The following is a 16,385-nucleotide window of genomic DNA, read 5'->3' on the forward strand; positions in this document are numbered from 1 at the left end:
GGCGGCCTCGGGAAGCCCGCAGAACTCCCAAGTCACTAAGGGATAGATAACAGCGCGAGGGTAAGAGGAAGAGGACGAGCCACGCCAACTACTGCGTGACGTCAGATACCGCGCAGGGCCGTCAGGCCAGACACACAGAGGGGAAAAAGGTTTGTTTGAATCAAACATATTTGTTTATATATGGCGAAACAAATATTTACCTAGTGGAACAAAATATTTTTTTGACGTGACAACGTCTAATAAATCGATGAACGCCGGCTGCACGCACGAAAAAGTGTCCCGTAACGCACATTGTCCCTTTACGCTGTGTCCCGTTACGCTTTTTGTACGCTTGCGCCTCATCTATCTCGTCCGTAAACCAACTTTACAGACAACCAATTTTTTTTTTTTTTTTTTTTTTTTTTTTAGTTTAACCAAACTCGGTAAGTACCTACCTAACAAAAATAATTTGTTACACCTAACCAAATATACATTTGAGTTGACAAAATAATTTTTTTTGGGGTCAACAGTTTATTTCCTACTACAAAATATTTGTTTGAATGAACAAAATATATTTATTTCGCCAAATACAAACAAATATTTTGTTGATGCAAAACAAACCTTTCTCTCGGTGCACCTGGCGCGCGTTGCGGTCTCCACTCTTGCGTTACAGACATTATTTTTGTATTCGTTATTTATATTTTGCTATTCGCTTGGTTGCTGTGTATTCCTTTGGACGTGAGAATGTCTAATAAATCGATGAACGCCGGCTGCACGCACGAAAAAGTGTCCCGTAACGCACATTGTCCCTTTACGCTGTGTTCCGTTACGCTCATTGTACCCTTGCGCCGCATCTATCTCTCTTCCACTCGATTGGAACAACCATCGATTTGACTTTTTCGAGGCACATTAAACTTGAAACACTCCCATTCGTTTCCTACTTTTCTTATCATCGTCCTATCCTTAACAGAATAACACAGATTGGAAGAAGTTAAATAGCAAACATGTATAAAAGTTATAGTTAAAATAATCTCCTCGTTAAAGAAATAAACATATTTGAATGAATGAGTGCAAATAAAAGTAAATCGATCAATTAAATTGTAGATTTCATTTCACTCCTCCTTTGTATCCATACAAAATAGTAATAATTCAATAAAAATGATTCAATTTTATTCATAAAAGTATGCAATCATTTCAAAATTTTTGGTATGACGTCACGTTAAACTATCGTCCGTAAACCGACTTTACAGACAACCATTTTTTTTTAATTTTCAATGCTTTTTTGCTATAGCTAACGAGTGATTCGTACGACATCGACGAGAACTGTAAGTACTCGTGATCTGGTGTAAACTTCTTTTACATCCTGAAAGGAGTGTTGCTTTTAATTACGCCTTTTGCAAGTATAAGGGCTGCTGGATGCTCTTGCATTTTGGAAGAATTAAAGTTGGGCAAATTTTACGAGTCCTTTTTTTTCTTCTTGGTTTGCAATCATAATAGACTGGTTGTGGGGATTAATTTTAGAAGCCATTCACGTGTACTTCAATACCTTGGAACACGTGGTTACCTATTTTTGCACGCTTTATATTAGCTTCACCTGTATGTTTGTATGTTTGTTTGTATGTTTGTAACCGACTCCTTTGGGTGCGATTTTGACCCACTTTAAACAGCCAGATTTCATTCAAACTTTGTAGATTTATCGAGGACCGATGACAATACACTAATTTGATAAGATTATTCCATTAGTCAATTTGCAAAATAAGATTTTTGTCAATTTATATAATTTCACTATATTTAGTAGGCTTTGTTTATATCGCGCCAAAGACAAACTGAAAGAAAAGAGTTCGCACATTGTAAAGAAAACCATTTCGCTCATGTGCGAACTCTATTCTTTCAGTTTGTCTTTGGCACGATATAAACAAAGCCTACTAAATATTGTGACATTTAATTAAATGAAAAGTGAGAGTGGGTTATGATTATTGTAAACAATATACTTTCTTGAGAATATTATCTATATTTGTAAAAATATGAAAAAAAAACCTGAAATAAGGGCTTTAAATGTTGTTTCTTTCGTTAAATAGAGAATCACAATTACGTCTTTGTTTCATTTTATCAATTAACCTAGAGTGAAACATTATTATAAAACAACATTTTCTGCATATATTTCACGAAACATGGAAAAATTGAGGTTTGATTTTTCTGTGAAACGAACAGCAGATGGGAAATCAAGCACCATAATATACCTCAATAGCTACACCTGATGGGCAGATTTTTTAAATTTTACTCAAACACCAACCTGCAAATCTACACCAAGCAGTTACAATTACTCCAAACTATGCCAAGGTCAGTAAATCATTAAATAAAATAAAATAAAATAAAAGACATCAAACACGGAAAATATGGATATGTTTGACAGATGATATATCAAAAACATATTTGGATAGAGAGCAAAACTTACAGTTTAAGGATTTTTACCTGGAAGAAATTGAGGAAAAAACAAAAAGTGCTGAATCTATACCTAGTGGATCAAATAAAAATTGAAAACACTGTTAGAAAAATTTCTTGAAGAAAAAAAATCTATGTCTGAAACTCAAACCTGGTGGATCAAATAAAAAATTGGCAAAACTGTTAGAACATTTTCTTGAAAAAAAAAAAAAACTATATCTGAAACTCAAAATTTAGGGAAAATTGCAAAAGATTTCATGATTGAGAAATTCACGGGCAGAAACTCAAATGCTTACCAGTGGATTAAAGATTTCAAAAAAGAATGTGAACGTTTCCTAATCAAAGAAGACAAAAAAACTGGAAATTTTAAAACATTTCTTAGAATACTCCAGTGTAGTTTGGTACAACTGCATGCAAATGAAACTGACAGTGGAATCGGACTGAAACAAATGGGAGAAAATTTTTTGTGAGACATTTGCAAACAAAGGATGGTAACCCATCAGATATGCTGACTTAGAATAAACATCAATGACTTCCCGAATAGATTGATTTTCATAGCATGATATTGTAATTATTGAGTACTATAGTTCTTCAACACGCTATATTGGATATATATTTTAGAAGCAGCCAATATCTACTCAAATTCACTTTAATAGTAAAGTCATGTAATAAATAAAAAATTGAGCTACATCTAGAGACACTTCTGAGATAAAAAATATTTACCGATTTTATTTTAACTGCAGCCAATATCTATTCAAAATCTACTTTAATAGTAAATTGATGTAATAACTATCAAGTTTTTTTACATTGTTATAAAATTTCTTTCATACGTCGATAAAGAAGTATCACTTTAAATTATAAATAAACCAAACTAAAAAGTAGAAAATAAATAATAGTTTAAAAAAACTAAAAAATACGCTTTTATAGAAAATTGAAAAAAAAAATAGAAAATAAATTTTATTAAATGTGTAAAATAGTAATTTTAATAAGTGTAAAAAAAAGGAATTTTATTTAAAAAAAGCGTGGGGTGCTTTTTAAGATATTATCAAAATGATAATCCTTCTACTCATATCTGTCAATAAAATAATTATAACTATTGACACCATGCACCCCAAGCTTTTTTTAAATAAAATATTTTATTTTTAATTTTACACTTATTAAAATTATTATTTTACAAATTTATTAAAATTTATTTTCTATTTTTTTGTTCAATTTTCTATAAAAGCGTGTTTTTTAGTTTTCTTTAAACTATTATTTATTTTACACCTAAATGATAGGTGTGTGAATTGTTTTGGCTCGTGGCATAAAGTGAATTGGTTGTGGAACATACCCAAGATTAAAACTGGACTTTAAAAATACGTTTTTCTAATCGGTTCGCGCACTCCTCAAATTTGCGAAGGACTTTTTTTTAACATTAGCTTTATTTAAATTATTAACTGAATTGCATAATGTTTTTCTGAGTAATTCTTTAAGTGTAAAGTTTTATTAATGCGAGCTCGTAGTTTAAGAATGTTTAACTGCCGGCAGTTTAGGATTAAATTTGTATAGGAATCTTTAATATATTGTTATTTTTTAATATATTTTTATATATTTAATAATATTATTATTTTGTTCCCGTCATCAGGCACTAAATGATTGTTGTTTGTCTTCATTTACTGTTTTTGTTGAAACTGTTTCGTCCTTGTTAGCACATTTTGTTCGTCAGTGCTGTTATTAATTTTTTTTCATGACTAAAATTGTCACGGAATTCTTGTGCTTTGTGGTACTTAAAGTTTGAATGTGTTTCTATGTGTTATCGTCGTTGTGTTCTCCAAAAATATCAGTTGAGGTTTCATCGTTGGGCTTAACTGTTTGACATAAGCTGATTTGGGCTTCTTCTTTTGATTCTTATTTTGCGCTCGTGGATTTTTTTTTTCCCCATGATGAACAGTGCAAAACTGCAATGGCGTATGTCCAAGAAATTTTATTAAAATCACAATTCCCCATTTACGTGAATCGTTTAAAGAACGGAGCTCTCTATTCCTTGGAGGCTAGCTGTGTGGTGTTGGCTCAGTAACCTGGCCAGGGGTAGTCTGCAGGTGTTGGTAGTTCTGGAACACACGGGGACGCAGGCTGCGCAACTCACCGGGCAGCCTTCTTTTCACAGACGAGAGAGCCAAACGCCCGATCGTGCATCTTCGGTTTTTTTTTTTTGGTTCATTGTAAATAAATATGGCGGTGTTGATAAAAGGATACTAATGGTTAATTAGGTTAGGTTAGCTACATTATAAATACTTTAAAACATTGTTGACGGTTGATTTGGTTAGGATAGCTACATTAAAGATACGGAAAAAAAAACATGAACATCGGGGAACTTCGGGTTTTGGCTCTCTCGTCTGTGGAAAGATGACTTTCCCCAACTCCCCTGCCTGCGTGCGCCTTGGGGCAGACCTTCGTTAATGCCGAGCTCGTAGCAGCTCCGGCTCTCTGCCCGCACGTGACTCCAGCAGACTGCTAACTGCGGCACGTGCAGGCACGTGCAGGCACGTGCAGGCGCGTGCAGTCGAGTTGCCATCAACACCGCCTCTCGCCGCAGTGTATAGCGAGTCCGCTCACGGGACGTATTACTGCATCAGTGCATTACTTATAGTTAGAGACCTGCAATTTTCGCGGATTCATTCGGAGATAGGCTAGAATTCAAACACATATACCTCTTAGATAATTTTGCTATTGGCTTACTGTTCATCTGGACGAATCTCAACCAGTTATAAGCCCACAACCAAAGAAGGATCGAATCACAGACAAACCAGCTGAGACGACTTACAAGTCGGCAGCCAATGAACTTGCGTTATTTTCCCGAGTGTACAGGGGTATGTGCAGTCTATCCTGAAGGCAATCGATACCACGAATTTTGCAGGTCTCTACGTAGGCCTATCTTGGCAATCTAACCTTCAGAATTTTGCAATATATTTATATTAAAAAAATTAGAAACTATGTTTAAAAAAGGGGGGGTTGTCTGTAAAGTCGGTTTACAGACGATAATTTTACGTGATAACGTCATAAGAAAACATTGATGAATAAATTCCATACTTTTTAAATTTTCAAATATTATTTACAGTTTTTTTCAAATTTAATTGAAATATTTTTTTAAAATATAATCATGAACAATTAGTTAAAAAGCGTGCCTTAACCTGTTTAATATTATAGAAGATTTCCTCGCACGGTGGTTGGCCGGTTCTTGCACTCTCGGCTCAGGCGGAATGTGACAATTTTTCGTGCGTGCAGCCGACGTTCATCGATTTATAAGACGTTATCACGTCAAAAAATTGGAAACTATGTTTAAAAAAAGTAATATATAATTAATGTTATAGGTTACGTTTCAAATAGTGCATGGTGAACTACTTGAAATATCGCGATGCTGTTTATCAGTAATCAAATAGAATGAGAGGAACTCAAAAAAATTTATTTTCATAATTTTTTATCATATTTTTATAAGAGCACCTACTGTAGAAATTTACGATTTAAATATTTACAAAAATGCTTTTTAAAACATATATTTGTACATATATGTATATATTTTTTAAAAGCATTAAATGTTGCAATCATATAACTTCTTTACATCATGCACATTTTAATTTTTCCATGCACTATTTGAAACGTAACCTATAACATTACTTTTTAAAACATAGTTTCAATTTTTATATTAATTTTAATTAGGGACTGGAAAAATTCGCGAGTTCAATGACCTCTTGGATAGACTCCACGATTCCCTACGTATTCGGGCAAATGCCACATGCGCATTGGCTAATTAACTTCTGAGACCTGTCAAAGAGAATGCTTCCGATTCGATACTTCTTTGGTTGAAGGTTTTTAACTGGCTCAAAGTCCTTAACATAAACTGTGAGCCAATCACAGAAGTAATATGAAGGTACAGCTGTTTGGATCCTAGCATAGCGCGAAACGAATCCGCGAATTTTTCCGGTCTCTAATAATAATAAATTGTATTTATTTCACTGTAGTTCAGTTTAAATTTTTGTTTGTATAATATACAAAATATTTTTATTTTTTATATAATTTCATTTCATTTTTAAAAATCACTGATTACTCACCTTGCTATTGTCTAATATCAGTAATTTAACATGACACATTTTTAGGGATCTGGACGCCAAAATTATTTAAACGACGTAAAACGACTTCGCAATAGCAATGCCAAAGACACGACATCACAAATAAAACTTTGTAAAAATAGCGGACTCGTTTCAGGATAATGCATTATGGCCAGTTTGTTGCAGTGGAGGAAAAAAAATTATATATATATCATTAAAAAGTTGTGTGTACGCTGGTTAGATTACAGCGAAAATAATTTTTTTTTCAATTGCTAGTACACAACGCTTGACTCGCTTATTTTAAGTCCACGCGGGTGTTGTGTCAAATAAATTTAGTTCTGTATACGTGAAGTTGTGAAGAAAAAAATTGGTTGTCTGTAAAGTCAGTTTACGGACAATAGTTTAACGTGACAACGTCATAACAAAATATTGACGAAATGATTGCATACTTTTATGAATGAAATTGAATCATTTTTATTGAATTATCACTATTTTGTATGGATACAAAAAGGAGTGAAATGAAATATACAATTTTAATTGATAAATTTACTTTTATTTGCACTTATTAATTCAAATATGTTTATTACTTTAACGAAGAGAACATTTCAACTATAACTTTTATACATGTTTGCTATTTAACTTCTTCCAATCTGTGTTACTCTGTTAAGGATAGGACGATGATAGGAAAAGTAAGAAACGAAAGGGAGTGTTTCAAGTTTAACGTGCCTCGAAAAATTCAAATCGATGGTTGTTCCAATCGAGTGGAAGAGAGGTAGATGCGGCGCAAGCGTACAATGAGCGTAACGGGACACGGCGTAACGGGACAACATGCGTAACGGGACACTTTTTTCGTGCGTGCAGCCGGCGTTCATCGATTTATCAGACGTTGTCACGTCAAAAAAAAAATTAAATTTCAGTGTTGACAGTAAAATCAACTTGATTTCTTTTTTTTTTCCGGCCCATTTGTTAAACTTTATGGGTCTGGTATGGGTGATGTTCACGGACGAGTCACTGTCTGTGTTCTGTCGGAGGACGTGGCCGATGAAGGAGCAGCAGAGGGCAGTTGTGCAGTGGGGGCGACTGGAATGCTGCCCCTTGGAAGGGCAGCCCTTCAGGATTTTTCTGACAGTGGTTAGTTTGTAAAGTGACCTAACCTAACCTAACCTAACCTAACCAAACCTAACTTAACCTAACCACTGTCAGAAAAATCCTGAAGGGCTGCCCTTCCAAGGGGCAACAATTCAGCTCTCCCATGCAGTGAAGGGGGTTCGTTGGCCGGACTAACAGGGGGTGGGGGGTTGTTCTGCTTGCAGGATCCTGGCCAAGAACAGACTGGTCGCTGTTCACCCCGAGGCGTTCGCCCGCAACCGCCTGCTGAAGAGGCTGTAAGTGCATAACCACGCCCCCCTCCCGTCTATTGACCCCCCCCCCCCCTTTTGTAGATAACGGCGAGACCCAAGATGCACATACATTTCTGCCATTCCCGATTACACCCGAACAATTCACCTTCGGCCAATTCTTCGGGATTCGTTTTTTTTTTGCGCAGGAAAAATTAATTCCAATATTAAAAGTGGTCAGTTAGGTTAGCTACATTAAAAGACTTTAAAACACTACGGACTGTTACTTAGGTTAGTATAGCTACATTAAAATAAACAGAGAAATATAAATATGTATAAATAAACCCGAGGTTCGCCGAAGGTGAATATTCGGATGTAAAATCTAAACAAAAACTTGCAGATTAATCAAATGGAGAAATACTCCACCATGCCTCAAGTCGCGACTGTGCTGACCGGCCTATGGCTCAATAACTGTTTAGTTAAAAAATGTTTTCAAGTTTTACATTAACTTGTCGCCTTTGTGAAATACGTTTTTTTTTGTAATATGTGACCTTGAAATGTGTGATTTTTAAACCCGTAATTTTAATCGACTCGCTTAAATTACCATTATTTGTTATGGATGAAATGTTATTTTGAAAAATTATTTGATGGGTTTGTACCTCATTTAACAATCAGTTCGTCTGATTTGTAGCAGCGCAGGCATACTGGGCGTGAAGCTTGTGTCATTTTTTAGGCATTTCATTTTTTTTCCAAGACTTCTTATAGTCGTTTTACGAAAACAGTACGTTTCATGGTAATAATAAAAAAGTGATCAATTTTAATTTTAATTTTTAATTTTCTAGAAGCTTAGTGCTACACTTAAAATACTTGTTAAATTATTTGTAATAAACGAGTTATTCAACTGCAACTTAAAGGACATGTGAGATCCATTGAAACACTTTAGACCAGAAGCCGAACTCTAGGTTTTCAATGTATTCGTTATGTAACTTCAGCGGAAATTTATCACTTTAATTCAGAATGAGCGTGTGTGTACCACCAAAGGTACGTAATTTTGTCGTTCTTTTGGGAAACTGAAGTTCAGTGTTGGACTGAAAGTGATATTCTTCGCAGGTCTCGCGGGCAGTTAAATTTTTGCCCTCAGTTCGTGTTATGTTCGAGACTGCAGGTAAAGCAGTGGTAACACACTGCACTTACATGCCGGAGTATCCTCATTTCAGCTCTCAATGGTTTCCCCAAACACTGCAGCAAATGCTGGATGGTTCCTGCAAAACGCCCCATATGAGAGTCTTTTATCTTTAGTTTTCAACGAAATGTTATGGCTATGGGTTGTCATAAAAAAAAGTACCTTCAAGCTGCATTTCAAACCAGTCACCTTTGGTCCGTCAAGGTTTTGACGGCCACAGTTTGACTCAAGCCAGTGTTAAACGTTTAGCTCTTCGATTACCGTATTAATCATATACAACTCTAGCAGGCACCAACGCGTACTTAGTACATATAAGGCTAAATGCTAACGGGCTAGTAAACTATTTACTTATTTAATACATTTTAGGATTTCTGTCTCTACTTAATAAATTACCGCAATTTCTTCGAACGTTAGGGATTTGAAAGGCCACAAATTTGCCGTAGGGAATAAAATACCAGATTACTGAATAAAGCTGTGTTAAAAGATTCCTTGACATCGAAGACATTTAAGAGAATTTATATGTAAAGGCATAAAATGGAGCAATCGCATGGAGCAATCGCAAAACGCCTGAATGAAAAGAAAAAAAGTACTACCCCGAGAAAATCCACTGGTTCATGAAAATGTCCACTACTTTATGTCAGTTTCAAGAAAACATGTTTTTAAGTCGCAAGGATTTAAGCCCTTGCTACTTTGGTGGAATTTGATTCATCTCACCATAACGCCACCGCTATAAATAACAAAATACAATTATACATTTACTAAAAAATAATTTTTATCTAATCAAAATCTTTATTGAAAATATATTTATTTATTTATTTATAGTTGTTTTATTTAGTTTAGCCTATAGACCGACTTGTTGATTTTTAAGTTTTTTTTTTTTTTTAAACTAGCAACGGGAATCAGAATAACTCTTGGATTGCAGGAGCAAACTTAAAATTTGGTAAAAGTCGTTATATTAAACAATTTAGTTGTAATTTGTAATTAATTTGAAATGATAATTATTTATTTACTAAAAAATATCTAGGTTTATCATTCGTGCTCTTATCACATTTTCCTCCAAAACTTTCTTGTTGCGCTACTGACTCGTGAAAAGTAAAAAGTATAATATAAATTTATTAGTTTAATTTCATGACACATTATGATTTATTCCAAAGGTATTTGTACTTTGTTTTGTTAACGTTGCGTTGACAATATCAGTGCACCACTCATTAGCTTATAAACGTTGTTGTAGCTTATTTAAACATCAATCCATGAGCTTAATTTCACTGATAAAAGTAATTTACATCGAGAGATAGAGAATTAGAGAGAGATAGAGAATTAGAGAGAGATAGAGAATTAGAGAGAGAGATACACGATGCTTTGTATATGTGTACTTACTACAAACCAATTACAAAAAAAAAAAAAATATTGAGGCATCGCAACGCATGCCAGGCGTTTGCTAGTTATTAATAAAAAAACACAGATTAAAGTGTTTAGCCACTATCTTGAATGTTTAAACCTCAACGTTTGTAAATAATTTTAAGTATGTTTATACATAAACAAATCAGAAGGTTTAAATTATTTTTTTAATAATGAGATTATATGATGTTATCATGTATGACTAAACTGTTTCTAGTTTGTTCCGTATGTGTGATAACTGCTCTCTCATTGTCGGTGAAAATTTTAATTTAGTTTAAATTTTAATTATAGAAGAGACCTTTTCCAAAATCGTATTTTGCCTTTTTTTCATTATAGTTCTTTGTGGGGCGTTAAATATTGACCGCTTCCTTATTCAACTAATACGCCTTTGGACACTAGATGGCGTATATTCTTTTTATTATATTCTTATATTGTATACATTTCGGCCCTCAGCGAACTCTTAAATTCTTTTCGTAAGCAGACCCCACTCGGATATCTTGAGTAGTTTTGAAATCGCGTGGTTGTTTTACCTGAAGCTCTGCAAACCGTGTGTGTGCCCGGGTGGGCGGAGGCCTTAACACAGATCTGCCTAGTTATTCCCCGACATCCAATATTTCCTCCTACTGCACTTCCCGCGTGCACAGCTCAAAGGAAGCTACAGCATCAAACGCGCCAGCAGCTGTCGATAAGTTATTTTCTTTGAAAATCTGTTTTTATACCTTAAGTATTTATAATTAAGTGAAGTCATTCATGCCCTAAAAATGTACATATTTCCTGTATTACTAATATGCATTTTGCTTTTCCCTTAACATTTAAAAAAAATTGATACTTCGAGATATGTTTGTAAAAACTATTTTAAATTGCATATTATGTATTAAATTATGTACTATTTATAATGTTCCTGGGCCCGTATCACTGTGCTACAAAAAAAAATTCATGTTACAATCTTTTTTATGACATTCATAAAAAAGTTTATTTATTTTCAAACGTTACTTATTCTTTACGGAGCATTTACGACGTTGAAGCAAAGATAAATCGCTCGGCGAGAGAATATAAGTTCATCCTGACCTGCTCTGGACAGTAGTTATTTGTCACCGTCAACATTCGCAAGTGCGAGGTTGTAAAAGATGATTTCTCCGTTTATTCTCGCGGGCGAAAGGGGGCGCGCCCAAATGCCGCGACGGTCTGTGCGAACCCCGCTGTCGTGTGTGTTTTATTGCTCTAGTTTGGTTCGAGTGTTCTCTGACTCGTCCGCGAAGAGAGGCGCATTCTTATTCTCTGTGACTCCTGCTCGCGAGTCGAGAGTCACGCTGTGTCTTTCTCGACTCTCGACTCTCGACTCTCGACTCTCGACTCTCGACTCTCGACTCTCGACTCTCGACTCTCGACTCTCGACTCTCGACTCTCGACTCTCGACTCTCGACTCTCGACTCTCGACTCTCGACTCTCGACTCTCGACTCTCGACTCTCGACTCTCGACTCTCGACTCTCGACTCTCGACTCTCGACTCTCGACTCTCGACTCTCGACTCTCGACTCTCGACTCTCGACTCTCGACTCTCGACTCTCGACTCTCGACTCTCGACTCTCGACTCTCGACTCTCGACTCTCGACTCTCGACTCTCGACTCTCGACTCTCGACTCTCGACTCTCGACTCTCGACTCTCGACTCTCGACTCTCGACTCTCGACTCTCGACTCTCGACTCTCGACTCTCGACTCTCGACTCTCGACTCTCGACTCTCGACTCTCGACTCTCGACTCTCGACTCTCGACTCTCGACTCTCGACTCTCGACTCTCGACTCTCGACTCTCGACTCTCGACTCTCGACTCTCGACTCTCGACTCTCGACTCTCGACTCTCGACTCTCGACTCTCGACTCTCGACTCTCGACTCTCGACTCTCGACTCTCGACTCTCGACTCTCGACTCTCGACTCTCGACTCTCGACTCTCGACTCTCGACTCTCGACTCTCGGCCATGTCTCAGCCGAGACGTGAAGCGACGTGTTTCCCGAAGCAGGGAAGCGGAGAACGTCAGAGCGTTGAAAATCCGTTAAAGCAGAAGTGAAAAGATTTATTTAGAAAAAAAAAAACAAATCTTTTTCTTCGAAGTGCCGGTTAGTACTTATTTCGTTTCTCAGAAATTCATATAATAGCTTGTGATATTTATGGTGTTAACAAAAAAAAAACAAATCAAAACATAAACAAAATTAAATAATTACTTTATTTAAATATTTTCTTGGACAGAGTATAAATATTTTTTTTGGCCAGAAAACGGTTTTTCATAGTTATTATTTTCTTTTTCTTTAAATTTCATAAGACAAACGCTAGTGTTTTCAATAAATGGGTTTTAAAAAGAACTAACTTTGGAACAGTTGAGGAATTTTCAACAGTTCGGGTAGAATAAAAATAAAAAGTAATTTTTAAATGTGTCAAATCATTTCATTCGTGTGCTTTTTTATAATGTAAAACGTTTTGCATAAAATAAAATAATACTTTTAGTGCTTCTTTCTTGATAGTGTTAGATGGTTGAAAGATATTAAATAGTGAATAAATGCCGGTATCTTTGTTTTCTCTCAGTATAAAACGATTCCATTACAGCAATATAAATTCGTAACGGTTAAAGATAAAGTAGTTAATTACTACTCGAAAATATCACATGTTCGGTTACGTATTTTGTGTGTATTCTAAAATACCTAATTAAAAATCCAGTGTACCATGACAAATCCTCCAAAATTGACACTTAAATATATTTTCTTATCCTAAAACCTGTTCCAAATGACGTCCCTAAACAACTTTTTTTCCTAAGTCAGATATAACGCGGTAAAGCTATCAGATATCGAAAAATGCAGTAATAATGTAACTATTTCAAACGAGAAACGTCATTATATGGATATAGACTCTAACAGTAGTTGTTGAAAATCGTTTGAAACTATAATTCCTCTAATGAGTTTTGGCATTTTACTTATGAATTTCATGCACCTTAAGTATATTGGCCTGTTTAACATGTTTCACTGAAATTAATAGAGTTGTAAGTTGTTACTTTGCAGGGCTGCTGAAATAGGATGAGAACAGTTCTTGTAAAATATAAGTTTAGTGCAAGTATCGCTTTTCGAAAATGGTCCGCAATTTTCTTGCTAGCATTCCTATAATTCTGGAACAAACGTCAAGTTTGTGCAAGTTTCGTTAAGTTTCGTTAAGTTTCGTGCAAGTATCGCTTTTCGAAAATGGTCCGTAATTTTCTGCTAGCATTTCTATAATTCTGGAAGAAACGTCAACATATCATTGTCTACATTATCCTTTAGTGAAGTATACAAAAAATAATTTTATCTGCACTGCATTCAAAGCAGTGGAAACACAAACAACCAATTATAAAAATTTCCTCATTATGTTTACTAATAATTTTTATGTTATGTAATTTAAATCAGTTATTTAATTTTTTTCTTATACTTTAAAATGCTATGTGTAACTATAATTGCTACAAATTATATAAAAATAATGAAGGTTGTACTATACTGATATAAAAAATTGCTTGGTATATTGCTGATAAATCGTTTATTTGGCGTAGTACGGATGTAATAATCGTATGGTTACAACTTCTAGTGTACGTTTGACACAAGTGAAAATTTTGCCACAGAATATTGTAATACGTCCATCAGAAAATGTGAGTGATTGAGTGAGCTGTTTCGGAAACCACCCGACTAGCTCGTCGCTGGGAAAGGGACAGGTTGTCACGTAAGACAGCTGAACACGGATGAACATTTACTGCCGTCTGGGGAGCTCTGCATAATTCTTGTGATCTTCCCAGTAATGTAAGGAGACGTATAAAAGTATGTAATTGGTGGCTATAGGGTCTGAAAGGTTATAAACTTCAGGCATGGATGATATAGGTTTTGGCTTCAGAAGTGTTTCGCCATTAGTCTTATTGGTAACTGGTGTGTTCCATACAAATGGACCAGTTAACATAATAAAAAATGTCAACTTTTGGACTGAAAGTCACGCGTGGTTAAGGGAGTAGATGTATAGCAATATTTATTTTAGCAATAATCCTTAGAGACCCAAAAATACACGGTTTCATTTCATAATAGACTAGAATAAAAACATGTATACAATTTTGCTGGTCCTGTGTAGTTATCACGGATTATTAAAATGCTTCTAAGCCAGTGAAAATCCCTAAAAAAAAATAAGTTTTTATTCACAAGCAACCCAGATAACAGGCCTCACAATTCAGTAGCCAATGAACAGGTGGAATTTTCCCGAGAACTATGAGAATTGTTAAGTCCATTCTACTGGTTATTAAATCTCCAATTCCTCCAGTCTTAATGACCCAGTGACACAACCGTAGTGTTTGCAATAAAAATGGCCACATTTATTTTAAATTGTAAACTTTAAATCAGGTTAAAATGCAAGAGTAATTATATGGTAACTTACTAATATTAAAACAGTAATTTTAGATATTTAACTGAAACAGATTATGAGACCACTTTGTGTTATGTTTCCGTGTGATTTCTTCAAACATTTATGATTTATGGGTTTTAAGATGGAAGGAGAAAAAAAAATTCATCTGGGAGACAGAGCTCTGTATGTCTGTCGAAGATACGATGTCTGTAATGTAGGCAGTTAGCGACGCATACAGAACTCATCCGCACCCAATCCTAAAAAAAAAAAGCAGAAGTCGAAACCAGATTGTTAAACCTGCTAGCGAGCTCTCGTATTCTTCCATCCTCGCGATTATAACGTCGCGATAATCCACACACGCGATGTATCACTCCGCTTCACTTGACGCGGCCCAGCTTATGTAAATCCACTACACGCTAAAACATGTTATTTATCTGCTGATGTAAAGTAACTCAGGACTCGTAAGCATTTGGCCTTACCAGCCTGCAGTGCCTAAGTAGAAGGTAAACGAGTAGACCTTTCTAGCTCACACTTGAAGTCTTGCTAGCCTTTGAGTTCCCAAGGTCCAAAAAGAAGATCTACTTCAGGCACAAAAAAAATAAAGAGCCACGGATATAGTGCGGATTCACTTAACTCTAGGCTGGATTCAACTCGCCTGCAAATAGTAAAGTCTTTTAAGAGCACTCTTTGGCTGATGACAAGTTTAAATTCTAGAGCGAGTTATACTTTGTTAGGTAACCACTCCTTCTTCTGGTTTACAACTCACTAAGGGTCGTCAAGGGGCGTGTCAATAGCACTGCAGTCCAATCACCAACGTGAAGCAGATTCCTGTGTGCATTCAGTCTACTTTGCTACCCAATAAAAGAGTAAAATAATCATGTTTCTACTTATTAAATAACTCTCGCTATGTCATCTCGAGCGGTTATTTAACGTGTTTTCTTGTTGGTTTCAATTATTTTTTCAGGTGAATGAAAATTCGCGTCAAAACGTAATTACAGTCTATTAATTTTATTAATATACATAAAATTATCGTTTTACATTTTCATACAGAATTTAGTTCATTTTAAATAACATTGAACTTCGTTCACTGTCATACTGCTAAAGATAGCGTCCGTTATTTGCTTTAAAGCGCAAACGAGCCCTCGACTTACCCCTCTCCCCCCCCCCCCCCTCGGCAAAAAATATGTTGCGTTTGATTTCAAAAGGCTCGTTTATACGTTGTGTTGTTATCCAAATGAAAGTTGCACACTCTTGCAAGCTCTTAGCTGTGTGTGCAGTTTCCACGCTATGGTGCAGGGGAAAACCTTGTTTCTAATTAAGTGGAAGGCGATTGACCAGTTGGTTTTGGATGGAACGTTACATCTACCAGTTAAACCGGGCAGTCAACAATTTCGAAAAATAACATCTCTTTTGAATGATTTTTTCACGCATTTCCGAAAAGTCTAAAAAATTTCGTGAAACCCACGGAGCAGATTAAATGTTATTATCTCTACAGTTTTTAAGTTACTATTTGTCAACGTCCATCATCTCTTCCATTGGATTGCCCCAGCTTCACGTGAAATT

The 16,385-nt window shown here is 35.6% G+C and overlaps 1 protein-coding gene across 1 annotated transcript in view; it reads left to right on the forward strand.

The window, feature by feature from the left end:
- The window catches only part of LOC134540674 (leucine-rich repeat-containing G-protein coupled receptor 5), a 403,985-nt gene that overhangs the window by 280,305 nt on the left and 107,295 nt on the right, over positions 1-16,385 (forward strand). The window contains exon 3 of the mRNA XM_063383546.1: positions 7,820-7,891. Within this exon, the coding sequence (XP_063239616.1) occupies positions 7,820-7,891 (72 nt within the window). The remainder of the gene's footprint in view (positions 1-7,819; positions 7,892-16,385) is intronic.

The sequence above is a fragment of the Bacillus rossius genome, chromosome 17 (genome assembly GCF_032445375.1).
Source record: "Bacillus rossius redtenbacheri isolate Brsri chromosome 17, Brsri_v3, whole genome shotgun sequence".
Taxonomy (NCBI): Eukaryota; Metazoa; Arthropoda; class Insecta; order Phasmatodea; family Bacillidae; genus Bacillus; species Bacillus rossius.